The 26,986-nt window shown below is 42.2% G+C and overlaps 1 protein-coding gene, 1 long non-coding RNA gene and 1 pseudogene across 3 annotated transcripts in view; 2 read left to right on the forward strand and 1 right to left on the reverse strand.

Moving 5' to 3' along the window:
* Positions 1-26,986, forward strand: part of LOC114235457 (uncharacterized) — a 154,128-nt gene that overhangs the window by 123,897 nt on the left and 3,245 nt on the right. For both annotated transcript variants that reach the window (XR_009008885.1, XR_003621628.2), the window contains one exon: positions 10,115-10,224. This is a non-coding gene — a long non-coding RNA (uncharacterized LOC114235457). The remainder of the gene's footprint in view (positions 1-10,114; positions 10,225-26,986) is intronic.
* LOC102998408 (major facilitator superfamily domain-containing protein 1-like) lies at positions 3,686-5,053 on the forward strand (annotated as a pseudogene).
* The window catches only part of CHN2 (chimerin 2), a 328,992-nt gene continuing 313,929 nt past the window's right edge, over positions 11,924-26,986 (reverse strand). Inside the window, exons 9-13 of the mRNA XM_007193498.2 lie at positions 25,924-26,097; positions 22,232-22,309; positions 19,452-19,589; positions 17,670-17,775; positions 11,924-13,709 (exon numbers count right to left, since the gene is read on the reverse strand). Of these exons, the coding sequence (XP_007193560.1) occupies positions 13,538-13,709; positions 17,670-17,775; positions 19,452-19,589; positions 22,232-22,309; positions 25,924-26,097 (668 nt within the window). The 3' untranslated portion in view covers positions 11,924-13,537. The remainder of the gene's footprint in view (positions 13,710-17,669; positions 17,776-19,451; positions 19,590-22,231; positions 22,310-25,923; positions 26,098-26,986) is intronic.

The following is a 26,986-nucleotide window of genomic DNA, read 5'->3' on the forward strand; positions in this document are numbered from 1 at the left end:
GTTACCAGAAAAGGATTAACAAATCATAAGGCAGAATCCTTAGAAGTAAGGTCACTACCAGACTGTGGCTGAGGCACAAGCCAAGGAATATGTTTAATATGTGTTGCCCCATTAGCTCCTGGAATCTTAATATATAATCCACATCACCGAATCAGACCCAAAGGAGGGAAAGAACAGGAGCATCATGTCTCTGCTATGTAGACATGGCATTATTAATTATTTTAAGAAATTAGTTTTTATTTTATTAAAGTAATATATGCACACAGAGTTCAAAAGTCAAATGTTATTAAGGCGATTATAGCATGTTACAGGGGTTTCTTATCTCATTCCTTCCCTTAGTTCTCTTCCCCAACCACCTTCAACAATTTTGCCTTTTCGTTTCCGACATGTGCACATCTCTACATTTCTAATTAATTTGTGTATTATGCTCTCTTTTGATTTATCGATATTTGACCTCTATTAATTTCCTATTATGGTATTTGAGCATTCTGTTCTCTTATACCACCATGCCTTCTGCTTCCTTTCTCTCATATCCCAGTACGGTGGTCATATTACAGCCTTTGTTTAATTGACAATTCCATGTTGATATTATTGTGCCTTTGTAAATATTGTTCAGGCTAAGCATTATAGTGTACAGAACATTATATTTGCTTTCCTACTTTTTGTCTTTTCCTAAAGTTAATAATGGCCTCTCCCTGCCCGCCCTCCCCCCCACCTCAACCCTTTCAATCTGCTTGTTTTTAGTCCTATTTCTAATTCTTTCTACACTTTCCAATGGCTTCTTGGTACACTTTTCTGCAAGTGCCATCGTATCAGTATATATGTGTTCCATTTTGTTTTTCCTAAAAATATCCCTCCTGGACACTTCCTTCTCCTTCCACAGGGACTGACCTCTGTCTGTCTGTTGCAGTCTCCTCCTGAGGATGCCTTGAGTCTCCTTCTTTCTTGGTGGAGTTGCTTGTTTTGCTGGAGCACATTGTCAGATGGGGCAGCAGCAGAAGGTATCGTGGTGGCCGTCTTCAACGTGGCTGTCTCTTTAGCCACACAGTTCCATCTGGACTGTTTATCCTCCATGCCTCGCACACATCATCTTCCTGGGAGATCTTTCTACCCTTATTCTGGACAGTCCCTTTGTGCCAAAGGTGCAAAGTGAATCTTGACGTAAACATCACACAGTATAATTAATAATTAGATCATGGATTTTAAATGTAAAAATATAAAACTTTTAGAAGAAAATATAGAATGTCTTTGGGACCTAGGGCTAAGTGAAGAGTTCATAGACATGGCTAAAACGAAGATCCATAAAAGAAAAAATAACTAAGTTGGACTTCATCAAAACTGAGAAAAACTTTGGCTCTGAAAAACACTCTGTTAAGAGGATGTAAAGACACACTACAGACTAGGAGAAAATATTTGCAAACCATATATACCTAAAATATATAAAGGACTCTCAAAATTCTATAGTGAAAAAGAATCAATTATGAAATGGGCAAAAGACTTGAACAGTTGTTTCACTAAATTGGAGATACAGATGACAAATAACCACATGAAAAGATGTTCAACATCATTAACCATTAGTGAAATGCAAATGAGAACCACAATGAGATATCAATAAGAACTTATCAGAATGACTAAAATAGAAAATAATGACGACACCAAATGCTAGTGAGGGTGTGGAGAAACTGAATCACTTACACGTTGCTGGTGGGAATGTGAAATGGTCCAGCTGCTCTGGAAAACAGCTTGATAGTTTCTTAAAAAGGCTAAACATGCAAATATGACCCAGAAATTGCACCCTTTCCAAACTGGAAACAATCCAGATGTCCTTCAGTGGGTGAAAGGCAAAACAGACTGTGGTAAATCCATACCATGGAATATTTCTCAGCAATAGAAAAGGATAGCTTACTGAATCTTAGGAGTCATTTGGAAATGTTGACAGATAGCATTGGAAGGTGGAGTAGATGTGATTGCCTACAGAGAAAGTACGGCAAGAAGGCAGCCTTGGAGAGCGTTCCAAGGGACTTGGAGAGTTCTAGAGGGAGAATGGGCAGAGGAGCCTGAGCAGAGGAGCCTGAGCAGAGGATGGGGGCGAGGGTGGTGTCACAGCAGCCGAGAGAGAGGGGGTTTGAGAAGAAGGGAGTGGTCAACTGTGCCAGCAAATGAGAAGCCAAGTAAGCAGAGACCTGAAGCTGCAGTGAGGTTGATGGGGCTCCAGGGAGAGCACTCTGGGGGGAGCACAAGCACTGAAGCTGGACTTGGTGGTGTGAAGGTGAGTCGCAGCACCTCCACACCTGCTCCCACGCCATCTGGCCTCAGTGCTCACCCGTGAGGTTGGTGGCTCTGGCAGGCAAGCAGGCATTAATTTTCAAGTTTCAGAGGGGAGAAACCTGGGGCTCAGAAATGTTGGAAGCCTTGATCTGGGACCGAGCCAGATCTTGTGGCTCTAAATTCAGTGCTCTTGTAGGGCTCCCATGATGGCTTTCCACCACATCACAGCACGGGGCAGGTGTGGCTTGGCTTCAAAAACCCATTGGGCAGTAAACTGCTAGAATCCCCCTATAATTTGCTAGGCAGCAATAAGTGATGCCCTGTAACTGAAGAAAGGTTACTAATGCTTACTAATAGCGTAAGCATTCTCATAAAACTTTCCCACAGCTCTTGAGTTTTTAGACAAACATTTGTCTTACTGTGTGACCAAAATACTCTACTGGGTGCTGTACGTAGATTATCTTAAGCCTCACAATTACTTCACGGAATATGTACCGACACTAGTTCATTAAAATGACAAGGAAACTGAGGCTTAAGAAGTAAAGTAACTTTCCCAAATTATACTATCAGAAAGTGATAAGAGGCAGGATTGAAACAAGGGGGTTGTAACCTGCAATTGAACTTGTGTAACAGGCAATTGAACTAGAGACTTAGATCTTCAGATTCTCCAAACAATTATTTTGAGGCTTAATCATGCCTACTGGATAGAAGGAGAGAGAATATGGTGAAGATTAGGTGAGTTAATCCTCAGTAACTGAAGGGTTCAGATATTGGACAGAACTCTAAATGGTAGACAAGAGTCAATATGCATTTTCAGATTCTTCTGCTTCTAGAATCACCCCCTCCTCCATGACACCAAAATATTATAGGATATTTGAATATTTGTAGAAGGATTATTCTATTAATTTAGAAAATGTTTGAGTGCCTACTGTATGCGAGGCATAGTGCCAGTTAGGGACAGGGGTAGACTGGTGAGCAAAGTAGACCAATTCCTGCCTTCATGAAGTTTACAGGTCAGACAGTGTCATTTTAGAGATAGAGGTGATTCCATGGTTATGGAGGTGACAGGCCTTTGGGGACCGTGGTCTGTGGATGTGGAGGGTCTTTTTCAGCCTCTGAAAGTTTGAACATCCTTCCCAATGCTACAAAACTATTTCCCCTTCTTCATTAATAAGTCCTGAGTTTCTTCAGGTATCCAAACACCTCGGATAGGGTGGATTTAGCCCCAGTTCAGGTGAAACCCTGACTGTTCTAAACCAGTTCTCAAATTTATCCTGCATTGGAATCATCTGGAGGGCTTGTTAAAACGATTGTGAAGCATCACATGAACGACCGCGGTCACGTGAGCACAGCTTTCGCGGGGCTCTGGCGGCGGCTTCCTCCGGGAGTTGTGGTCACGGGCATCTCTCGGTCTCCCGCCGCCGGCCCGGGGGAGCGGGGGAGGAGGAGGAGGAGGAAGCGAGGGCGCTGCCAGGCGGCCCAGACGACGCCAGCATAGGAGCCCCCGCCGCCCCGCTGCCCCGCGGGGGGCTGCCGGACCTCTGCGACCCCAGTTCCTGGCGCACAGGCTTTTGGTGCTGTTGCTGGTGCTTCCTTCCTTGGCTTCGGCTATGATAATCCTGCTGACCCTCAGACTCAGATTAAAAGGATATGCAGGTGAATACCACGAAATTCATGCTGCGGTATGCCTGGTATTCTTGGCCCAATGTAGTTTTGTGTTTCTTTGGTGGCTTTTTGATAGACCAACCATTTGGAATACGATGGGGCACCATTATTTTTAGTTGCTATTTGTTTTTGCTCTGGGTGGAATATTTAATGCTTTTTGGCCGATGGACTTTGGACGGTTATGTTTGGGATGGGTGGGGAGTCCTTAGCAGTTGCCCAGAATACGTATGCTGTGAGTTGGTTTAAAGGCAAAGAATTAAACTTGGTGTTTGGTGTAAGTTGGACTCCAGCTTAGCATGGCTGGAATTGGAAGAACGGTAAACATGAACCTCATGAGCTGGCTGCATTCTAAGGTTTAAGCTTCCTTGGGCTCTGCTGGTCACACAACCCTTGGGGTCACACTTATGACTGGGGATATAACATGTATTCTTTGACTAGTCCGTGCCTTGGCCCTTGCTTGTTTGGATCAGACAGCGGAAAGAATCCTTCATAAACAACAATGAAAAACAGGTGAAGTTATTAAGTTGACTGATGTGAAGGACTTCTCCTTACCCCTGTGGTTCATATTTATCACCTGTGTCTGCTATTATGTTGCCGTGTTCCCTTTCATTGGACTTAGGAAAGATTTCTTTACAGAGAAATTTGGATTTTTCTCCCAGACAGCGAGTGATATTAACAGTATAGTGTTTGGGCTCCTGGTGGATAAAACAGGAAGTAACATCATCTGTGTGCAGTGGTGACCACGCTTGCTTCCCACATGATGCTGGCCTTTATGCTGTGGAACACTTGGATTGCTATGTGTCTCCTGGGACTCTACTATTCGTTGCTTGCCTGTGCATTGTGGCCAATGGTGGTGTTTGTCGTTCCTGAACATCAACTGGGAACCGCATATGGCTTCATGCAGCTCATTCAGAATCTTGGGTTGGCCCTCATTTCCATCATTTCTGGCATGATATTGGATACTCGGGGATATTTGTTTTTGGAAGTTTTCTCCATTGCCTGTGTTTCTTTGTCACTGTTATCTGTGGTCGTACTCCACTTGGTGAATCATATCCAAGGTGGGAACCTAAATTATTCTGCAAAACAAAGGGAAGAAACAAAACTTTCTCACGCAGAATGAGAAGTTTAAATGACTGTGTCTTGAGAATGGGCTGCACACATCATTGGTTTGAAAAACTCCTTTTTTTTTTTTTTTTCAAATTTAAAGTTTAGTTGTTAGGAAAAATAATGGTCTGGAGAGTTATTTATATTTTGAATACACTTATTTTAAAGTATAATTCTGAGGACTGTTTTAGCCTGTGTCTTTTGTATTGCTGAAGAATTCTACTTTGGGATAGGTTCATCAGTGGTGAAGTTTAGAAAATTGTACCTGGTACATGCGGTTGATTTTGAGTACGGACAGTGAATAATGGAAATCTTTGGATCTCGTACTGAGATAATTTTCACAAAGAGTATCATAGGGATATGGCTTTTTCTTTATCTTAAAGCAAAAAAAAAAAAAAAAAAACTTTTGAGGGAGTAGAAGGGATTTTTTTTTTTTGTGGTCTTTTTGTATCTTGTCCATAATGTGCCCCAACTGCACATGCACACAGTTATTTTTAGTCCCTTATAGTTTCTTTGTATTCTGTTGCTCCAGGAGACGTGTGTCCAGGTACAAGCACTGCAGCAAAGGGGCCCAGGTCCCAGGGCCCAGCCTGTCTCAGTTTGAAGTACATGGCATAATACTGTATGCTTAAAAGTTTTAGAACAGCTTGAAAGTGTATTCCTTATTCAGAGTAAGTTTATTTACATCCATTTTTTTTTTTTTTTTTACTGATTTATGGTGTATTGTGTCATTATTCAGTTGTTAATTCTTTAGGCTTTGACTGCCATGTGACTGTTCTAGCCCATTAGGCCTTACCAGTTGGGAAAAGTCTGCTGCTGTGGAGGGCCTGTGTGGTCTGGCCCTTGCCTTCCTCTTTCCACTACCTCTGTGCCTCAGCTACAGTGAGCTGCTTACATTTTTTTCAAATTGGTCACGTCTCTTCCCTTCTCAGGGGCTTTGTCCATGCTGCTCCCTTTGCTTAGACTATTTTAGCCAGGATTCTCTAACAACCTGGTTTCATAGGATTTACGACAGAAAATTTTAGCCCCCCCACTGGGAACCATTCTTCCTGTGGAAACTCTTCCAGACCCTTCAGGCTATATCAAGTTCTTCTAAAATTCCTGTGATCTTTGAAAACCCCTGTACTTTTTCTTCTTAGCTTACCTCAGCTTATCATGAAGAATTTGTGATGAGGTATGTGTGGGTGTCTCTTTCTTTAGGTTGTAAGCTCCATGAGGGCAGAAACTATCTCTGATATGTTAATAATGATTGTGTTGATAGTGCCTAGCACAAAGTAGGCACAAAATAAATATTTTTTTGAATGATGCATAAATAAAAAGGAGAGTAAACTGGGACAAAAAACAGATTGTGAGGCCCCAGCCCCAGTCAATGATTCAGGCCTGAGAAGTTGCATTTTTAACAAGTCCCAGGCCATGGTGTTGCTGGCCAAGGGACTATACTTCGTGCCACACTGACCTAAACTAATCATGGTAATCTCATTCCCCTTGCTAGTGACTGGTTTAGCCATAAACATGCTATGCAATTCTGGCCAAGGTGTTGTGAGGGGATATATGTCGAGGGAAGGATTTCTTAGCTATTAAATGGGACATGCAGGATGAGAAAGACATTGTCCTGCTTCTCCTTGAAGCCATCTTCTTATACGATGTTTGTCAAAGCCTGAGGAAAATGCCAATAAACCGAGCATGATGGAATAGAAAGAAAGACAGAACCAATCTTGGAGATGCCCTACATTTGGATTCCTTGTTGAGATAATTAATGTCCCTATTGTTGAAGCCCTTTGCATCATAGTTTCATATTATGTGCAACAGATACTTTCCTGACGGATGAATCTAGTGCTTCTTAAAGGTTAATGATCATCTCCTTACTATTAGAAGTCAGTAATCCATGCTCAAGCAGCGGCCTGTATAGGCTGTTGGTATTATATTGACCTTGCCATGGACTTGGGACTTGGGACTTTGTGACTGTTCCTGATTGTTCCAAGGTGATCATCTTGACCATTCCAAGAATCAAGAACCTGTTGGCCCATAAAACCTGATGGGTTTTAGCATGTGACCCCTGTGGGAAAGAACCCATATCACACACACACACACACACACACACACACACACACACTTCTTCCTCACTTGATCCATGGCACTCAATTCCTGAATTCCTGGCCTAAAGTGGTCTATTTTTGCCTTGTCACATGTGTTTTCTGCTTAGACTTTGGAGTCTGAGCATCTCTCCTTGGTGGGCTGTTTGGCCTGAGCTTCTGATTCTTGCAGCCCTACGTTGCCCCTGGCAGTAATGCCCTGCTCCAGTTCCATGCCTCCACATCCTCCAAACCTGCCAATTATGGACTAACCTGGGCTTGCCCTACCTAAGGATGGTCCTGCGTACAATAATCAACATTTGTACATTACTATCCAGTTTATACTGAGCTTTTAGTTTTTATATTCAGGATCTCAATGGATCCTTGCGTAGAAGCACTCTGACAAGAAGGGGAGATCAGGTACTCTGTTATTATGCCCATTTTCAGATTCCGGAACTAGAACAAACCAAGATTATACCCATTGTGTAAATTAGGACATAGAAAAAAATCAGGTAATTTGAGTGATCAAAAATCTATTCCAGTAATACTTGCTTAACTCTTTAAGAACATCTTGAAGTACACAGTTTTTCAAGAAAGTATGTTAAGGTTATAAATTTTCTGCAGCAATGAAAAATTTGCTCCCGTGGATGATTTATCATACATATGAGGTTTATAAGCCTATGAAAGGAGAGCTTTATGGGTTTTCTTTAAAAATACAGGTTTTATCTTCTTTCTTTAACCCCATTCACTGTAAAGGTTTAGCAATGTGCCGTGCACCACATTGTCCTCACTGAAAAGCCCCGTTAAGTTACAGGGACTCCTTAGTTGCTATATCCAAAGGGGACTCATCACCTTATCATCTTTTTTGTTTTTTTACTTTCAATTTATAAGTCCAACAAACTATAACAGTCACTTTATTAAAAATTTTTTTTATTATTATTTTTTATTTTTGGCTGTGTTGGGTCTTCGTTGCTGCGAGTGGGCTTTCTCTAGTTGCAGCGAGCAGGGGCTACTCTGTGTTGCGGTGCGCAGGCTTCTCATTGCGGTGGCTTCTCTTGTTGTGGAGCATGGGCTCTAGGTGTGCGGGCTTCAGTAGCTGTGGCACGTGGGCTCAGTAGTTATGGCTCACGGGCTCTAGAGTGCAGGCTCAGTAGTTGTGGCACACGGGCTTACTTGCTCCGCGGTATGTGGGATCTTCCCGGACCAGGGCTCGAACCCATGTCCCCTGCACTGGCAGGCAGATTCTTAACCACTGCGCCACCAGGGAAGCCCCACCTTATCATCTGTAGCAGCATTTGACCCTGGTGACTTCTCCATCCTTGAAGTTCTATCTTTCTCTGCTTTCTTCTTACACTCCTGACTCTCTGCTTCCTCCTCTGGCCATTTCTGACCTTCCTTTCAAAGTTCTCTAACTTTGCCTGTTCCTTAGATTTTATTGTTACCCAGGGACCTATTATTGGTCTTCTTTATTTCAGCTGACTATACAGTCTGATCTCATACTTCTTTCTTGAGCTCCAAAACCATGTGTTCAGCCATTTGCTAGACATTTTTACATGGGTGAACCATTAACACCGTATGCATCCTGCAAACTGAACCCATGATTTCTCCCTGCTGAACCCCCTTTCCTTCCTGTATTCTTTTATCTTCCTAAATAGTCATTTAATTGTAAAAACCAGAAATGAGGGTGTCATTTGTGATTTCATCTGTTCAATCTTGGCATCAAATCAGTAAGTCCTGACAACCCCCTAAATATCTCTCTTATCATGACTCTTCTCCATCCCTCCTATTGGGAGTCAAGTTCAGTTTGTCATTGCCTATAACATCTTCTTGATTAGCTTCTGTCTTTCTAATCTTATATCCTCTGGCCTATCCTCCATGTGTCACCAGACCAATCTTTCTAAGTGTGACTCATACTTGGCACACAAGGTTCCTTATTCCCTGGCACAGACCTGCTTGTTTAATCTCATTCCCCCTCCTCTTCCCTCACATTTCATGTGCTGGTTAAACCCAACTCTGGAGAGTTCTCTGAACTTTCCGTGCTTTCATGTGTTTACGGCTGGCACCTACGTACTCTGCCTGGGGAAGCCAGGGAAAGTCTCAGCAGAGAGGAAACTTCGAGTTGAGACTTGCAGGATGAGTAGAAGTGTGCCTGACCAGCATGTGGTGTCCACCATTCTTGATCCCACGGAGTCTGTAATTCAGTGGGAGACAGATGGACACACAATTGCAATACTTTGTGATAACCGATGGATTAGAAGTATGTACAAATGGCAGTAGAAGGCAATGAAGGAGGTCCTTGAGTACGATAATATCTTTTCAACTCAGGAAAAAAATGACCCTGGCTTATTTGCATTTACAAAGCATCCAATGAAGCAAACCCCTCCAAAGCATAGGGTCTAACATGGTGCCTCGCATGTAGCAAAATACATCGAAGGGGAACAACGAAATGGACTAGGACATTGTGAAATGAACCTGAAGACAAGGAAAGAGTCTTTCTGAACCACACTCATGAGACCCTCTATATTTCATCAAAATGGACTTCATTTGCCCTCTTCTTATCCTCTCTCCTGAATGTTGGTGCTCTAGAGAACTTTGAATCAGGCCTCTCCTGTATTTCTCTGTTCTGGGTCCCTGGGCACTCTTATTCAATTATTACCTTGGTTCCAATTAGTACCTCTGGTGTCGCTCCTAAATTCCTACCTCCAGCTTGGGTCTGTTAGTGCAATTGCTCATGAAATATCTCTTCCTGGAAATTTCACAGGTACCTCTAGTTCATCATGTCCAACATGGAACTCATCATCCTCCTTACTTTTTCCACCCCTCCTCAAGAACCTCTGGCTCTCTTTGTGTTCATTTCAAGAAACATTATCCAGTTGTCAAATTAAGCAGTGTGGGAGTCGTCCTTGATTCTCTAATCCAATCTATAACCAAACGTTTTCAACTCTGCCTCCTAAATATAACTCAGTTCTGTCTATTTATCTCTGCCTTGCTACCACCTGATCCAGGCTACATCACCTTAGACTTATAATGACAACAACGAACATCCAAGTGACTCCCTGCATCTACCTTCACTACGACCATCTGCCTGCATATTCTCTGATGGATCCACAGTCAAGTAAGTGATCTTTAAAAAATGTAAACAAGATTGTGTCATTTGTTTCTTAAAACCCATGAATGCTAAAGGCAATGTGGTGTCCTAGACTGTATCCTGGAACGGAAAAAGGACATTAGCGGAAGACTCATAAAATCCAAATAAAGCCCGGAGTTCAGTTAATAGTAATGTACTAATGTTGGTTTCTTGGTTTAAATAAATGTACTGTGGTTATATAAGATGTTAACATTAGGGGAAAGTGGGTGAGGAGTACACAGGAACTCTCTGTAGTATCTTTGCAACTTTTCTGTAAATATAAAACTACTCCAAAATTAAGTTTATTTAAAAAAAAAATTTGTAGCACCAGCGCCTTTTATGTTAGAGTCCAAAATCCTTAGCATGACCAGCTTTCGCTCTCCAGCCAAACTAAACTTATTATTTAATTCTTCCAGTGAGATAAACCTTTTCCTTGCCAGTATTCACAGTGTCTGGCCCATTAATAAGTGCTTGATAAATGTTGGTTGAAAATTAATGAACATTACATTTTTAAAAATCAAAAGATTGACTGTAAATTTGGGGATTGATAGATCTTGGGAATTTGTAAGCTACCTGAGTTGGGTTTTCACTTGGAGGCAGGATGGCCCAGGCAACACACCTGTAGTAGTATGTGACTTTCCTCAACTCCCCGTATCTCCCTTCCCTCGTCCCTTCCAGGCTGCTGTCCTTGAAATTCTGCACCAGGCCCCTTCCGAGCTTGGAGACCAGGTGCCCATTTATGTTAACGGGAGAAAGAAAAAGGTCTTCCCCCACCCACACTGCCCTGTCCTGTCTCCCACAACCCACCTGTGGGCAATTTAACAGTGGGTTCTGGAAACAACACTGCCTCCTTTCAGGTCTAACTACTAGAGTTATTTCAATGGCAGGAATTTCAAGCCAGGTAAGAGGAGCCCTGTCAGGCTGCCAGATGGTGGGGAAGATTGGCATGGGTGAGCAGGCTTCAGACTAAAGGCAGGTAGAGGGGATCAGGTGTTGTAATCACATTCGAGAAAAGAAGTGAACCTCATTACACATTATAGAGCCCGTTATAATAATACCCCTTATTATTACTCGGAGTTGGATTTAACCCGGGACAAATCCTTTTCTCTCATGTGTCTTCCTTTCCACCTCATGTTATATCCTTTCCCCTAAGTCATCATTCTTAAAATAATGATGATAATAAGAAGTAACTATGACTAATTACTTTAGATCATCATTTCATCTAAGGTGTCCCAATCAGAATATTTCCAAACCCAGTTTTTCAGATAAGCGAACTGTTCCCAAGGTCATATGCAGCTGATAAGAGGCAGATCTGCTATTCAAAGTCAAGTCTTTCTGACCCCAAAACTCTTTTTCTGCCCTCCTGCAAGTTGCCTAGGGTGATCTGCTCTAAGCACCACATCTCTCAGTGAAGGACATAAACAAACAAACACAATGGGTCTTTATAGAAAGGGAAGCTGGAGTATTGGAATCTTAACTGCAGGCAGGCTCCTCAGGAGGAAGCTGGAGGAGGGAGAGGGGCCAGGAGGTGTGGACTCCGTGGGGTGTTTGTTTGTTTTCTCATCACGTCTTGGTGATGGTAGACATTTTATTGCCCACAATCCATCTGGGAGCAGTGTTTTGAATATTCTGCCCCCCTTTCCCCCAACATCAATTTCCTTCATGTCTTCCAAAATGATAGACAGAAGAATTTAATACATTTAATGCTTTTCCTTCCATTTACACTATCATAAATTACAAAGTATTGATCACTTCACAAAATAAAACCATTTCCAGATAATTTTTTTACAGTATCAAGAAGTACATAAGCTACAACAAACAAATCTGTACAGTTGGGAGGAACGAAACTAGCAGGGACCAAGTAGAACCATTCTGACCCCCGTGTGCCAGCGGAGTCCATCCACATAGCCCTCGGGACTTTCTAGGATGACAACTGCACTGCCCTCCCCCCTTTCAGCTCACTTATCACACAGTAATTCTCTTCTGGTCACTCTGAAACAAGACTAGTGAGTATAATGACATGAATCATCTCAGATAATCAGAGGAAAAGACGTTGTAGTTGGGGTTAAGAAAAAAAATTGACAGTTTTTGACGTTTTGAATATTTTACCTATGTTATAAAATATAGAAATCTTGGTGTGGAAAGCTCATGCTAAGATAAATATAACCAATAAGATAGAACTATAGTAATCAAATCATATGAAATTATTATCCATCAGAGTTACTTTGATCAAGGAGGAACACACATTTGTAAAAACCAAACATTCATTCTTTAAAAAACAGGCTTGTTTATAAAACAAAAATGAAAAAAATCAACGACTCTGCAGATTCACTTTTCATAAATACAGAAATGTGGCAAAAATGCAACTTGACATTAACAGATGAATTCAGAATGCTTGCCTGAAAAGAAAGAAGTGCTAACTTTTTACATGGCCCAGATATAACCAGTGTTTCCAAATCATTTTATGTAAAATGACCATGTTCTGCATGTTCTGTGATGTACACACATGATATGAAAAGACTATGACCAATTTCAGAACATACTTTGGGATTTCACAAAATTTTTATGGAAAGAAAATTTGTGGATATTTCAGACAATCCTACAATTGCTATAAACATACACCGCACGACAGCAAATGCCAGTGCTTAACAGCAAAAACTATCAAAAGCAGGGACAGAGGTGGGAGGTAAAATTTCATTGCAAAGCACTGATAAGGACAGAGGTATGTCAAGATAATACTGCATTCGTGGTAAACTTTTCAGGGATCACAGCAAGAAGGCAGGACAAGGTACACAGGGTAATAATCAATGCACTGCATTGAGTTCTATTTGCTAAAATAAAGTAACATTCTTGCAGCTAAAATAAAAATACATTTTACAATATAAGTTTCATTTAACATTTAACATAGAATTGTCTTCTTTTTGTCAGTGGAAAATGTATAACTGTATCAAGTACCTCTATGAATTAAGTTCCCTTTTATTACTGATAAGACTGAAGTTTAAAGGTCTACGTTGTTTTTTAATAAGTTAAAGAAAGATTTATTAATCACTCTTCCAGCAAAACAGACATACAAGGCACAGCAAAGACCCAGGCGAGGGCTTTTTCTCACCTTCATCCTTGCTGTTCTCCTGTGGAGGGGGCCAGTGTCTATGAGACACAAGAGCCGACATGGAGATCCTCTGTGGTCCAGGAAATTCCGCCACTTGTTTGGAAAACAAATCAAGTGTAAAAGATGTTTTTATTTCTTTAGCCTTATCAACTTAGATGGGTCTGGGGCCATTCAGCTCACTTCCCTGGTGGATTAAAACAAAACATCTTCGTTTTCTATTAAAATCTGCACAATCAGCTTTTGGTACCGCATGTCATGGAGGGTGGTGAGGGTACTGTCCTCAGGGGGCCTCATCAGCGTGGGCCCAAATACAATCCCCAGATTTTCAGCATTCATGAAATTGTCCTTTTCATTCAGAGTCACCCTGCAAGACAGACATATACACAGAGGCATTATACAGACTGGAGGGTGGATTTGTATACTGATTATGAACTTCTCTGGTTTGGGAATTTGCAAAAGAAAATTGAGAATTGGAATTATAGAGAAGTATTTTTTTAAAAGGTAATTTTCTGACTAAAAAAAGTTTTAGATTATTGACATTGCCTTCAGCCAGTAGAAGTGAACTACTAAGTCAATCTGGTATAGACACACTTTTCAAAATTATAAAATCAGTCCTTCTTACTAAATAAACGTGGAACTCTCATTGAGGGAATATTGGTTTAAAGGGGCAGTAGATTATTAGGTGGCCCATAGTGCATACAGATTTAGTCTAGGCTTGTATGGATGTCTTTTTTTCCCTCTTGTCGCTGTCTACTGGTCTGTGTGCTGGCAAACCAGGAAGCTGAGGGCAGATTCCCTGTCTGCTGGCAGGGCTAGTGCCTGAGGAAAAAGGTCAAGCCATCATCATGGGACTGGGAAATGGCTGGAATGTGGCCAAACGAAAAAGCAGTTGGACATTACTTCTAGTTCCCACAGGATGAGGTCTGGAGCAGTGATTATTGTTGGAATTGAAAATCGTCATTTCATTACTAATCATTAGGGAAATGCAAATCAAAACTGCAGTGAGGTATCACCTCACACTGGTCAGAATGGCCATCAACAAAACATCTACAAACAATAAATGCTGGAGAGGGTGTGGAGAAAAGGGAACCCTCCTACACTGTTGGTGGGAATATAAATTGGTACAGCCACTGTGGAGAACAGTATGGAAGTTCCTTAAAAACTAAATATAGAACTACCATATGATCCAGCAATCCCACTCCTGGGCATATATCCAGAGAAAACCATAATTCGAAAAGATACATGCACCCCAATGTTCACTGCAGCACTATTTATAATAGCCAAGACCTGGAAGCAACCTAAATGTTTACTGACAGAGGAGTGGAGAAAGAAGATGTGGTACATATATACAATGGAATATTACTCAGCCATAAAAAGGAATGAAATAATGCCATTTGCAGCAACATGGATGGACTTAGAGACTGTCATAATGAGTGAAGTAAGTCAAAGACAAATACCGTATGATATCACTTATATGTGGAATCTAAAAAAAAATGGTACAAATGAACCTATTTACAAAACAGAAATAGAGTCACAGATGTAGAAAACAAACTTATGGTTACCAGGGGAAAGTGGGGGGGAGGGATAAATTGGGAGATTGGGATTGACATATACACACTACTGTATATAAAATAACTAATAAGGACCTACTGTATAGCACAGGGAACTCTCCTCAATACTGTGTAATGACCTGTATGGGAAAAGAATCTAAAAAAGAGTGGATATATGTATATGTGTAACTGATTCACTTTGCTGTACACCTGAAACTAACACAACATTGTAAATCAACTATACTCCAATAAAAATTATTAAAAAAATAAAAAGAAAATCATCATTTCAACATCCAGGTTCAAGAACTGCAAAGCCTTTAAAACATGAAGTTCAAACTCCAAAGTTGGCTTAATACCTTCCAAGTAGAATAAAATTATGATCTCTCTGATAGTTTGCTTTAAGGAATTTAGGTTTTAGGATGTTCCTAACAGATCTAAAAGGGATTACATTCTCCAAAGAAGAGCAAAATAGGATTAACATATGCTTAGGTTTTGCACAGAAAGCCATCCCTTTGTGTTTATTCTCTTGAAGGTAATTAAGACTAGCCATTTAGCATTATTTTAGGAAGGTTAATTCAGCTTACATTGCCTTCACCTTGCGAAATTAAGAGGGAGGTAAGAAAGAGGACATTCTTCACTTTCAAACTGCTCATATTTCCCTGCTAAGTCAGGCATCACACCTGACCAAACAAGATGGCTAGCAAACCCACCATAGTAAAAATACTAAATAATTGGCATTTAAGATTCAACTGGCACATGTTAGCATTTCTCCTGAAAATGATACTTTGCCTTCCAAAGTGTAACAGTTGGGCACTGAAAGAAATAACTTAGAGCTATTTAAAAGCCATGCTGACATTCAAGTCTATTTTTTATCCAAAAATTACTTGTACTCTTAAATTCAATAAATTAATCAGGGACTTCCCTGGTGGTGCAGTGGTTAAGAATCCGCCTGCCAATGCAGGGATCATGGGTTCAATCCCTGGTCCGGGAAGATCCCACATGCCGCGGAGCAACTAAGCCCACGCACCACAACTTACTGAGCCTGTGCTCTGGAGCCCACGAGCCACAACTATTGAGCCCACGTGCCACAACTACTGAAGCCCGCACACCTACAGCCTCTGCTCCGCAACGAGAAGCCACCGCAATGAGAAGCCCGCAGACCGCAATGAAGAGTAGCCCCCGTTCTCCGCAACTAGAGAAAGCCTGCACGCAGCAACAAAGACCCAATGCAGCCAAAAATAAATAAAATAAATAAATTTTAAAAAATAAATTAATCAAAATGGGACTCTTCTAAGCTACATGTTACATCCCGGATCACGTTGAATATGAGCAAGAGTATTTATATGTTTTAAAGGTAGAAAAATTAAAACCTCAATGCCTTACTGTTTCTACACTGTTCTCCACTTGCTTCCTTTCACTTACTGAATGGATCTGTAAGTTGGTCAGTATAGACAATTTTTTTTTTTTAACCTAAGAATGGGCTGTTGCCATGTAACTTCCAGAAACACAGAGGAAGGCACACAGAAGCACCCTGATCCTTCCAACATCTCAAAGACCAACTCATTGACTTCAGTATACAAGTACAGTGAAGGAAAGAGATCCATGATTTAGGTAAAAGAGTCTGGGACCAGAGACTTAGTATCGTGTGAGAACCCATCTCCATCTGTCTCACGTGCTCTCACACAGATAACCCGATGTGTAGCCCTCTGTGGCAGGCACCCTCTGGGATGGCTCCCAGTGATCCCTGCCTCCTGGAATTCATACCCTTCTGCAACCCCTTCCCCTAGAGCATGGGCTAGACCTAGTGACTTGCTTCTAACCCACAGGGTATAGCAAAAGCAACGGGATATCACTTCTGAGATTAGGTTACAGAAAGACTATCTTTCATCTTGGGTGCTCTTGCTTGCTTGCTGTAAGGGCGGCCAACTGCCATTTGGGTGAGCTGCCTATGGGGAGACCCATAGGACAGGGAACTGAGGGTGGCCTCCAGAGAACAGTCAGCAAGAGAGGCCTGCAGTCTAATAGCCACTGAAGAACTGAATCCTGCCAAACACCATGTGACTGACCTTGGAAGTGGAGGCTCCCCGACTCAAGCCTTCAGAGGAGGTTGTAGCCTGGCTGTCAGTTTGACTGCAGCCTCATCAGAAGCCTTGAACCAGAGGCACCCAGTGAAGCCACCTGGATTCCTGATCACAGAGACTGCGCGATAATAAATGTTTATTGTTCTAAGCCACTAAGTTTGGGGGCAGTTTGTTCCTCAGTGATAGATAATGAACACGTCAAGTAAAACAAGAGATCAGAGTGGGAATGTGCTTGTCCAGAAGGAAGGCAGCCTCAGGAATCTGGGACTCTAGTGCGCAGGAGGACGGGCAGAACACAGAGCACGAGGCCGGCATGGGAGGAAGGCGCAGAGGCGGAGGCAGTGCAGGCAAATGGTTAAGACAGAGTAAGGCCCACGGCCCAGACTGGGGTTCAGTCCTGGCTTTACTGCATCTCTCTGCATCACTTATTGAACCCCCGCAAGTTTCAGCAATATCGTCTAACAGTACCCGCCTCACAGAGATAACACATCTAAAGTGCACAGAGCAGCCCCTGCCACGGAGTGAGTGGCTGGCAGTTATGAATGGGGCCGGCCTGGAGAAGGCGGCCTAATTCACTCTGAAGGGCGGTCTGTCCGCTCAGCGGGTTGGGGAGGCTGTGAACCTTTCCTGATGCGTTAACTGCCCGGGGCAGGTAGGGGCTGCAGAGGCAGCGCCGAGGAGGAGTCAACTTACTTCTTTAGGTGGATCATCAGGTACCGGAGGGTCTCATAGTGGGCAGGGGGAAGCAGCATCAGCACTTCGTGGACTGCTTCCAGCCTCTCATCCGCACTGGAGATTTCTGTGAAGATCACACGTAATGAATATTCGGGCAGTGTTGAAACATTAAAGTTTTCAGGGAAGTAACAAGAAGTTTGGTTTGTTCAGGTTGCAGAAAAAGGGGCAGTCTACTAACATTTCACTTAAAGTAATCAATGTGTTCGTGTCTTGCCGTATTCCAGAAAAGGCTTTGAGGCTGGGAACCACGTGCGTATTGAACGTCCACTGGCTGTGTGGCAGGAGGCTGCCCACGGTCCTTGCCCTCCATGAATCTGCAGCCCTGTAGATGCTTGCTGGTGGCACATGCACCGACTGTGTTTTGCCCATTTTCTGAACACTGGATTTGCTAGAAAACTCACTATCCCCAGCTTTAGTTTAAATTGGACCACACTTGGGAGCGTTCTCTTGAAGTTGTCTACCAGCTCTTTCCGTGGCAGGCTTCCATGACGGAATACACTCTACAATGCAAGGGCACTGACAGGTGAGCCAGCCAACTCAGTCTGCACTGATGGCACTTTTCACCAGAACGTTGGCATGGTTAACCCCAGTGTGCCATCCAGGTTAGGAAGTAGATAGTAGGCACGTTAACAACGGGAGGAAGCATGCATGCTTCTGCTTTTTAGGACTCTGATAGGTATTGGCAGCGACTCAAAGAAAGCTCCCCTGGTCACTCCTCCTGGGGCAGAGGGCACCCTGCTGCCAGAACCTTCTCCCGCAAGACCACCAGGACCCAGGAAAGAATGCTCTCACCAGGGAGTAGGGCCACAGCTCATCTGGAAAGTACACCTTGCGCTAATCCCAGCCGGCCCACGTCTCTCTCCATCAGGCATCTTGTTATTATATTTAGCAACACATAACCTTTAAAGGTTATATTTTTTTTAATAAAAAGTTCCTTGAGGTGTGCTTGACTTCTACATCATTCATTCTAGCACCTGAATCTCCCCTTCCTCACTATGCTCCTGGACAAAGTGTAGTGCAGTTCCCCCCACTCCCCAACACACATATACACACTATGGTTCTCTCTCCTGACAGCGGTGGCCCAAGTGCCAAACCCTGAATGAGCAGCTATGGACTGATGGAAGTCCAATGCTGACGTTCCATTCCTGGGCCTGTGAGCTCAGCTCTCCAAGCCTAGCTTTCCTCCTCTGTACAATGGGATTAGAGTATGTGATTCATCAGGTAGATGGGAAGATTAAACAAGGAGATATTGGTGCGAGTTCCTAGTATAGTACTTGACACAGTATATTCTCGGCCTATTACTAATTTTGAACAGCATCAATGTGCAAAACTTGGGGTATGACTTTAATTGATTAGCAGTGGGATTCTGCCTAATAGATGAAAGTAGTTAATCTATACAGTCCTCATTGAAGAACATCTGATTGTTTGCTGCAGAAACATTCTGCTTTCAACATACAACAGAGTAAGCCTGACTGTGCTGGTTCCCAGCATAGAAGAAACGATGGGGAGAGACAGAACTGCCTGGCAGCCAGCTTCAGCCAAGTAGAGCTGGCTTAGTACTGGGTCAACTCAGCTGGTGAACTATGCCTCGTTTTCTCTTAACTGTACCATTGTGCCCTCGCTTGGCAAAGCAAATCCTCATGCAATAATTTAATCAGGTCTGAGTTTTAATTTTCTTGAAGTCAAAAGCATTGCACTTAAAACTTTGGTGCCATTAAAAAATTACTTCTCCATACTTACTTGCTGCTTCTATAAATTTGGAATAGGTATCATAGGTGATGACAGGAATGGGTAAGTCTCTGAAATACAGTTTAAGGGCTCCAGTGATGATGTTTATGTCTGGATAGATGTTGGCAGATATATCGGCCTTTTCACCATCTGAAAAACAATCAATGATCCAATTCCTAATTAGGACCTTATTTCACCAAGTTAAAGCATGCCCAGAAAGAAAAAAAAGATCCAACAATGAATGCTCCTTTACAAGTTTCAGCTGACTACTTTGGCTTCTAATAACACTGAGATGCAGGAAGTAACAAAAGAAGTTTGGTGAGAGGGATTTTGGGTCTGAGGGTAAGTGTAGCCAGAAAAGTAGTGAAATAGACTTAAAATAGTTCTTTGGGTCCCAGCCCCTGGTAATTTGCTAAATAGAAATCTAGCACAGTAATTTATATTCTAGACACAAAGGTTCATAATAGAATAACAATCATAATTTGAAGTAAAAAATCAAGAATCTTTTATTTAGTATTCTTTGGACTTGAATTTGAAGATCACATACAGAAAATAATGGTTGAATATCTTCAGTTTCTAATGTCTCTTTCAGGCTTACTGAAGTTTCTTTTCACTTGATTACTTCTCCCCTAGTCCCTAGGACTTTAATCTGGGAAACTTTAACCTTCCCTCATGTATAGGTAATGTTATATTTCTTACTATTTTTACAATCATTCTGAAGACATTTTTTGACTTTTTGTTTTACCATTAGTAAATATCAGTCCAATTTAATTGTTGCAGTCTATAAAACTTTTTGGATAGAAAAATGTTTCAATCATATAGGGACTATTAGCATTTTCCTTTATACAGAGAATTGAAAGAACAAATGCCTCAGCAAATTTGGTTCTGAGGATTAAAAAAGCTCCTAATGTACAGAAAACAATAAGAGTGTAGCAGATATGCCATCTGATCCCCTTATTTATGTATTTAACAAATATTTATTGAGAATCTACCATGTGCCAGGCACTATTAAGCCCTAGTGCATCAAAGAAGAAAAGACATATGGTTGTCCCTCAGTATCCAAGGGGGATTGGTTCCAGGAACTTCCCACTGTGTGGACACCATAATCCAAGGATGCTCAAGTCCCTTATATAAAATGGCATAATACTTGCATATAACCTATGTACATCCTCCAGTATACTTTAAATCATCTCTAGATTACTTACAATACCTAATACAATGTAAATGCTACATAAAGAGTTGCCAGCATGTGGCAAATTCAAGTTCTGCTCTTTGGAACTTTCTGGAATTTAAACAAATATTTTTGATCCATGATTGGTTGTATCTACGGATATGGAACCTGCAGATACAGAAGGCCAACTGTACTCCCTTCAAATAACTCTAGTTAGACTGGGAGTCAGGCCTGCAACTCAACAATTACAAGGAAATAAGACTGCTATGCTGGAGACATGTGGAAACAAGGGGGCGGGCAGAGGAAAAGGAAATGGAATTCTTAGGTCAGCTTGGGGTGGTTGGGGAGGAGTCATGACAGAGGAAGGACTTGAGCTGACACGTGATGAATAGGTAAGTGCTTGCCAGGCAGAGATGTGAACACATTCTAGATGGACAGAGCAACGTGAGCCCAGGTGATTGTTCATGAAAAGAGGTAGGGTGTATTTCAGTACTGCTGGGGTACAAAGTATACAGACAGGAGGAACTGGCTATGAGCCTGGACAGATAGGGCAGCTAGATCATCAGAGACCTTGTCTACTACTCTGCAGAGTGGAGGTCCTAGCTAGTGGGCTAGACGTTCCGTCTCTGATTGGCTGTACCAGAATTATTTGGATCATTCAACAGATATACAGATTCTTGGGCTCACTCAGCTTCCTGAATGAGTCCTCAGGGTGGGCCCTGGTGATCTGTATTTTTAATAGTTCCCAAGTTGGCTCATGATATCTGACCTACGAAAGAATATGGCCTAGAGGATGTATGGCACAGTCACAAAGAACAAAAGGAGTTACCTCCTAAACTTCCCCGACTTCAGTGCCAGGGGTACCCCCATCCCTATGCTCTCTTCTTTTTTTTTTTTTTTTTTTTTTTTAAGGATTTTCTTATTTATTTATTTATTTATTTATTTATTTTTGGCTGTGTTGGGTCTTCGGTTCGTGCGAGGGCTTTCTCCAGTTGCGGCAAGCGGGGGCCACTCTTCATCGCGGTGCGGGGACCGCCCTTCATCGCGGTGCGCGGGCCTTTCTCTATCGCGGCCCCTCCCGTCGCGGGGCACAGGCTCCAGACGCGCAGGCTCAGCAATTGTGGCTCACGGGCCCAGCTGCTCCGTGGCATGTGGGATCTTCCCAGACCAGGGCTCGAACCCGTGTCCCCTGCATTAGCAGGCAGATTCTCAACCACTGCGCCACCAGGGAAGCCCCTATGCTCTCTTCTTTGGAGGTTTGGGAGAAGAAATCAAAGGGATCTGAGATGGAGGATGCAGAAGGTACCCTGTTGCCATGGGAACTGACCATAAATGTTGGGCAACCAAGTCAGGAACTTTAATGGCACCAAATGCCGTCTGATCATTTTCAAGCAGTATTTTAAACTCACTTCTCCATATGGTCAACTGTGCACGACTTTTAAAAAAACACTTTCCCCAGAGAAGCAGAGAACTATGATATTTGTAAACCGTTACTCCTTGGCTTCCTAAAGAACAGCTCTCAGTAGCTCTAAAAACCCATTCCCATTATGAGTAAAATCTGGTTCCAAAAGAGAGGATGCTAAGGATAAATCATTTGGCGCTCAAGAAAGTGCAAGCCTACCTCTGTCAAATGCCATTTTGACATCTTCGATGTGTTCAGTAAACCCGGAAACTCTATAAAGCCCTTCTGACTTTAATCCTGTTAAAAAAAGGCAGAGACAGATTTTAACTTTAGCTTCCTAAAACATCTAAAAAAGAATCTGATTTCCTATCTACACTGCGTGCTATCAGGAAATGAGCAAATATAGTCAGTGCTCTTATATATTACATACTGTCACGTCAGAACTTGAACTTGTCCATCTCGGTTTCTGTGCAAGTCTGTCTTCATTTGCTTGTGTGGCAGTGGAGACCTCAGCGATCTGGTATTCCTCCTGCCTGGCTTTGCAAAGTGAACCCATGGTCAAGATTCTCATCAACCGTGGTCTCCTGCTTCCTTTGTTCATCTGACAGCTGGATGTGATTTCACTGCAGCAAACTATTTTCCCTGCAGCATCATTTCAATCCATATGCCATACTGCATGTAGCAGTGTACTAGGTACACAATACAAGTATGCATGTGTGTGGTACGTATTATCCTGATTTTACTGGAACTATCCAGATTTTATAGCCTTATATGTTTAACCATAAACATGACAATATGTTAAATGTTTAACTACATATGACTGATTTAATTGGTATACCTTCTAATAAATGATCATACAAACGGATACAGGAAAATAAAATTCTATTGAATGATTCTGGAAACTTGATCACTGTATATTTAGGCTAAGAAAAAGATGTGGGTTCTGCTCCTAGATCTCATTGATTTGTTAAGATATTTCCAAAGTATCAGAAGGGATAGAGGACAAGATTTCAGACCTTTTATGTCAAAAACTAGCTGCTATCAAACTATAGCTACAGCAATAATAAATAAGCAAATAAATAGCTTCTACTGCTGCTGCAGTATACTCTGTCAAACTCCTGATAACTAACATGCGTTTCTGTTTTTCACATGTACTATCTGCCATATATAAGGGTTGACATGGGGTACATCAGAGACAACAAATGCATGGCATAAATACTACCCCTCCTCTCTCCTGTGACCAGAGGAGACATTCTTAATTGACCTCAGCTTTTTCTCCCACTGAGCAGAACTCAGAATTCGTCTCAGGACAGCTGTCTAGGATGCCACTACTGATCAACTGAATTGGCCCACAAGATGAGGCCTGGTGTCACCCTGTTCTAGTTGGCAGTGCATGTAAGCACGCTCCAGTCCAGTTGTAACCTGCACTGCAGCAGAGGCAAGGACACAGTGGCACAGGGGAGCACAGTGCAGTGGACACTAGCCCTGCCTTTTGATAGAACAGGCCATGGGGAAGGTCTTACTCAGGAGCTATCTTTAAAGGACATCATGAAGGACAGGCTGGAGTTTGCCAGAGTTAGCAGAGGCTGCCAGCTCCCCGTCTAATACTAGTTCTCCACTTCCTCTGTTGTGATGAAACCCTTGGTTTTTAGAACAACATCCATCGCAGAGGCCATTAACTCCTGGCCAGTGTGAAGAGAGCAGAAGTGATGTGTATAGTGCCTGGGTCGTGGACTTGAAGAGAAAGGGTATGCTCTTTTGCTCTTGGTTGGAATGCAGATGAGATGGTGATAACCATCTGGGACCATGCAGATGAGGGCAGCACTCAAGGATGACAGAGCAACAGCTTGCAGGGCCTGGGTTCCTGTCCCTGGGCAGCTGCTCCATGAGCCCTGGGCTGCTGCCGGACACAGAGATTTCTATCTTTTTGAAGACACTATTATTTGGGGTCTCTGTGACAGCACTGAAACCTATGGGTTAAGTACATCGGTTAGACACACAGATTTGGAGGTGGAGTTAGGGGAGTTGATCATTCCAAGAAAAAACCAAAAGAAATAACACAGTTGGGTCCTATTATGTTGGGCCCTGTACTAGGTCATTTATATGGATCAACTCATTTTAACCCTCGTAACTACCTTAGGAGGTACAACTGATTGTTACTTTAAAGATGAGAAAATAGATATTCAAATGGAGTAAGTAACTTGCCCAAGGTCATACTATAGCTAACATGAGAAGGGTTTGGGAATCTAACTTCAAGTTCATGATCTTTTCACTCTGCCATATCATGCAGAAACAAGTGGCGATAGAAGCATTTGGAGAACAATAAGAAATTTGCTATGGGTGGAAGACAGGGTAAGATGTTGGCAGTGGTGGCAATGAAGCTGGGAATGGCAGCATCACGTGAATTTCTTCCAGCCCATCCTCTGGTTCTGCTCTCATGCACAGGGCCCTAATGCCCGTAGCTCCAGTCCCTTTGCTGTGACTTCCGTATAAATTCCTAACTTGTGCTATTCTAGCTCTTGTACTAGACATGCTTAGTGCTGTGCTCCCCGTGGACACATTAGACACCAGATGTGGTAGTAACTTTGCCCGAATTATTAGTTGTCTCTGATGAGGATCACTATGGGATGATCCCAGCTTCTTCAGAGAAGCACAAGTCCTGATTGCAGGCTCTGGAGAGGCTGATGATCTGACCCTTTGGGGTCACGGAGTCCTCTTAACAGCAGGACCCAGGGCTGCTCTTCCCAGCCACTCATCCAGAGTCAGGGCACCGCCCTCAACTCGTACTCAGCTCAGCCCCTGCATCAACAGCTTCACCAGATTCCAAAGCTCCCATTCAGCTCTGACAGACACAGCAGTCAAAAGGCAGGAGGCATTTCTTACAATTTGAGATGAAATGAGTAAGTCTTAAGGGAACAGAATAGCTATCGTTTTCATCCTGTATGGAAGAGGGAATAATTTCCTATCTCTAAAAGGTTTGGGATAACAAGTTATAATATCCTGTTTTGTTTTGGAAAGAATGGGATGGTTGGCAAATGCATAAATACCTGCAGACTATATTAAGCCAATTTGGACACAATGATGGATACCAACTATAGCAGGGTAAATACAAGGCAACAATGGTAAAAGCCTTTCCAATTATCCAGATTACATCCAACAATCCAGTTTCTCCCTAACCAGACTCTATCCACCATATCACTGAACATTTTGATACTGAAAAGTGGCCAAAGCACAAATAAAGGAAAGATGACTCAAGCATGATATAAAGAATCTCTTCTTTGAAATGTTTCTATCTTCCTTGCCTTCTCAATTTTCAATGAATAGATCTTTTCAATTTTTTAACTCTCCTCTTTGAAATAAACAGAACCAATACTAGGACTGAATTTCTATATGGTAGAAAATATATGTGTTGACCAAAAATTTCTTTACTTATTTAATAGAAGCACTTTCAAAGACTCGATTCAAACCTCACCTCTGCCATAAACCCTTTCTGAGCTCTCCTCAGATAAGATTAAAATGTTTTCCTCTGTGACTCCGTGGTTCTTTTTTAATAGTGTTTTGAATACATGTACTCACAGCATTTATTTATTTGCCCCCAACCCCCGATTCTGCATATTATGCTACGAATTTCCTGAAAGTGTGAACTGTGACTTTTATATCCCCAGTGTGTAGCACATGATAAATGCTTAGCAAGCGTGTGTTAAATGCATACATGCATGGTTTATGTACGACACAGAAATTGATGTCATTGGTTGGATTTAGCGTGTGTGCACGTGCACATGTGTGCATGGGCCTGGGCAGACCATTTCCCCGAGATCGGTACTGGAGAGTCAATTTAACAATTATAAGAAAGTCTCCTTGACAACAGTAAAAATAAAATCACTATAATAAGCAGGGTTTTTTTTCCAAACCTCTTGCTTCAATCTCCCGAATGCATATGTCTACCACCATGGGTCTCTGCATGTTGTGAGCCTTCACGAGTGTTGTCAGGTCACAACAGTACACCTTCTTGATCCTCTTGAGATCAGGTTGGCAGTCATTGGGAACATGCTTGGAACACTGTTTGTGTACGTTCAATCCACAGTCTGTAAACAAAGAAGCCACATTAAGCTTGCCTGGCCCTTTTGTCAAAGCTCAACACAAATTATACGTTACCAAAAATAAAAATGAAAACACCCAGAGTTTGCTGTATCTCTCTGAAACATCCATCCCACTTAGAGGTGATGCTGTCCACAAGGTGAGTATGAAATCTATCTTTACTCATGAAACTTATATAATTCCATTTTTCTCAATAAGCCTTCTCTGCGGCTGGACCATAAGAATAGAACATCTCATGGAGATAGTTTTGGTAATTAGCCAGGTTGTTTGTATGTTTTTTTTCCCTTTTGGAACTGGAAACTTTGGGTCCATATGAGGGCTTTTGGGTTTGGATTCCCAGAGCAAATTGTGTCTCATAAAGGGCGCCTAGGACTTTTGCTAGGTTGTTTCCCTTAAGTTCGTGACACTCATTTTATGGAAGACATGATTACTCTCTCTGTAGGAATCTCTAATCTTTGGTCTGAGAGACCCATGACCATTGGCATCCTCTTTCGCCTTCCTGGAGAGCTGCCCGTACTTTCCACTACTGTCCTCCTTGCTGGGCAGTTTCAGTAGGCCGTTCTCCTTTCTACTTGCCTTATTTTGACACCTGTTGAGTGGAAATACTGTCTAACTGGACACCGGTGGGAGTACCCGAGAGTTTACAATTTAGAACAATGCCATGTAATGTGATGATAAGACTAATTATTTATAAAGCTCATATCAAGATGCAAAGCTGAAAAGGTGCTTTTAAGTTCAGTGTGCACATTAAAAGCCTTATTAGCAGTTGGTATCCACTGATGGAATTTCTCTAACAATAACAAGGCACAGTCTACGTTCTGGAAAATAAAAATTTAATGCTGAAGATGTTCAAAGTTGATTTGGTATCTATTCAAA

Source organism: Balaenoptera acutorostrata, chromosome 7 (assembly GCF_949987535.1).
Source record: "Balaenoptera acutorostrata chromosome 7, mBalAcu1.1, whole genome shotgun sequence".
NCBI classification, from domain to species: domain Eukaryota; kingdom Metazoa; phylum Chordata; class Mammalia; order Artiodactyla; family Balaenopteridae; genus Balaenoptera; species Balaenoptera acutorostrata.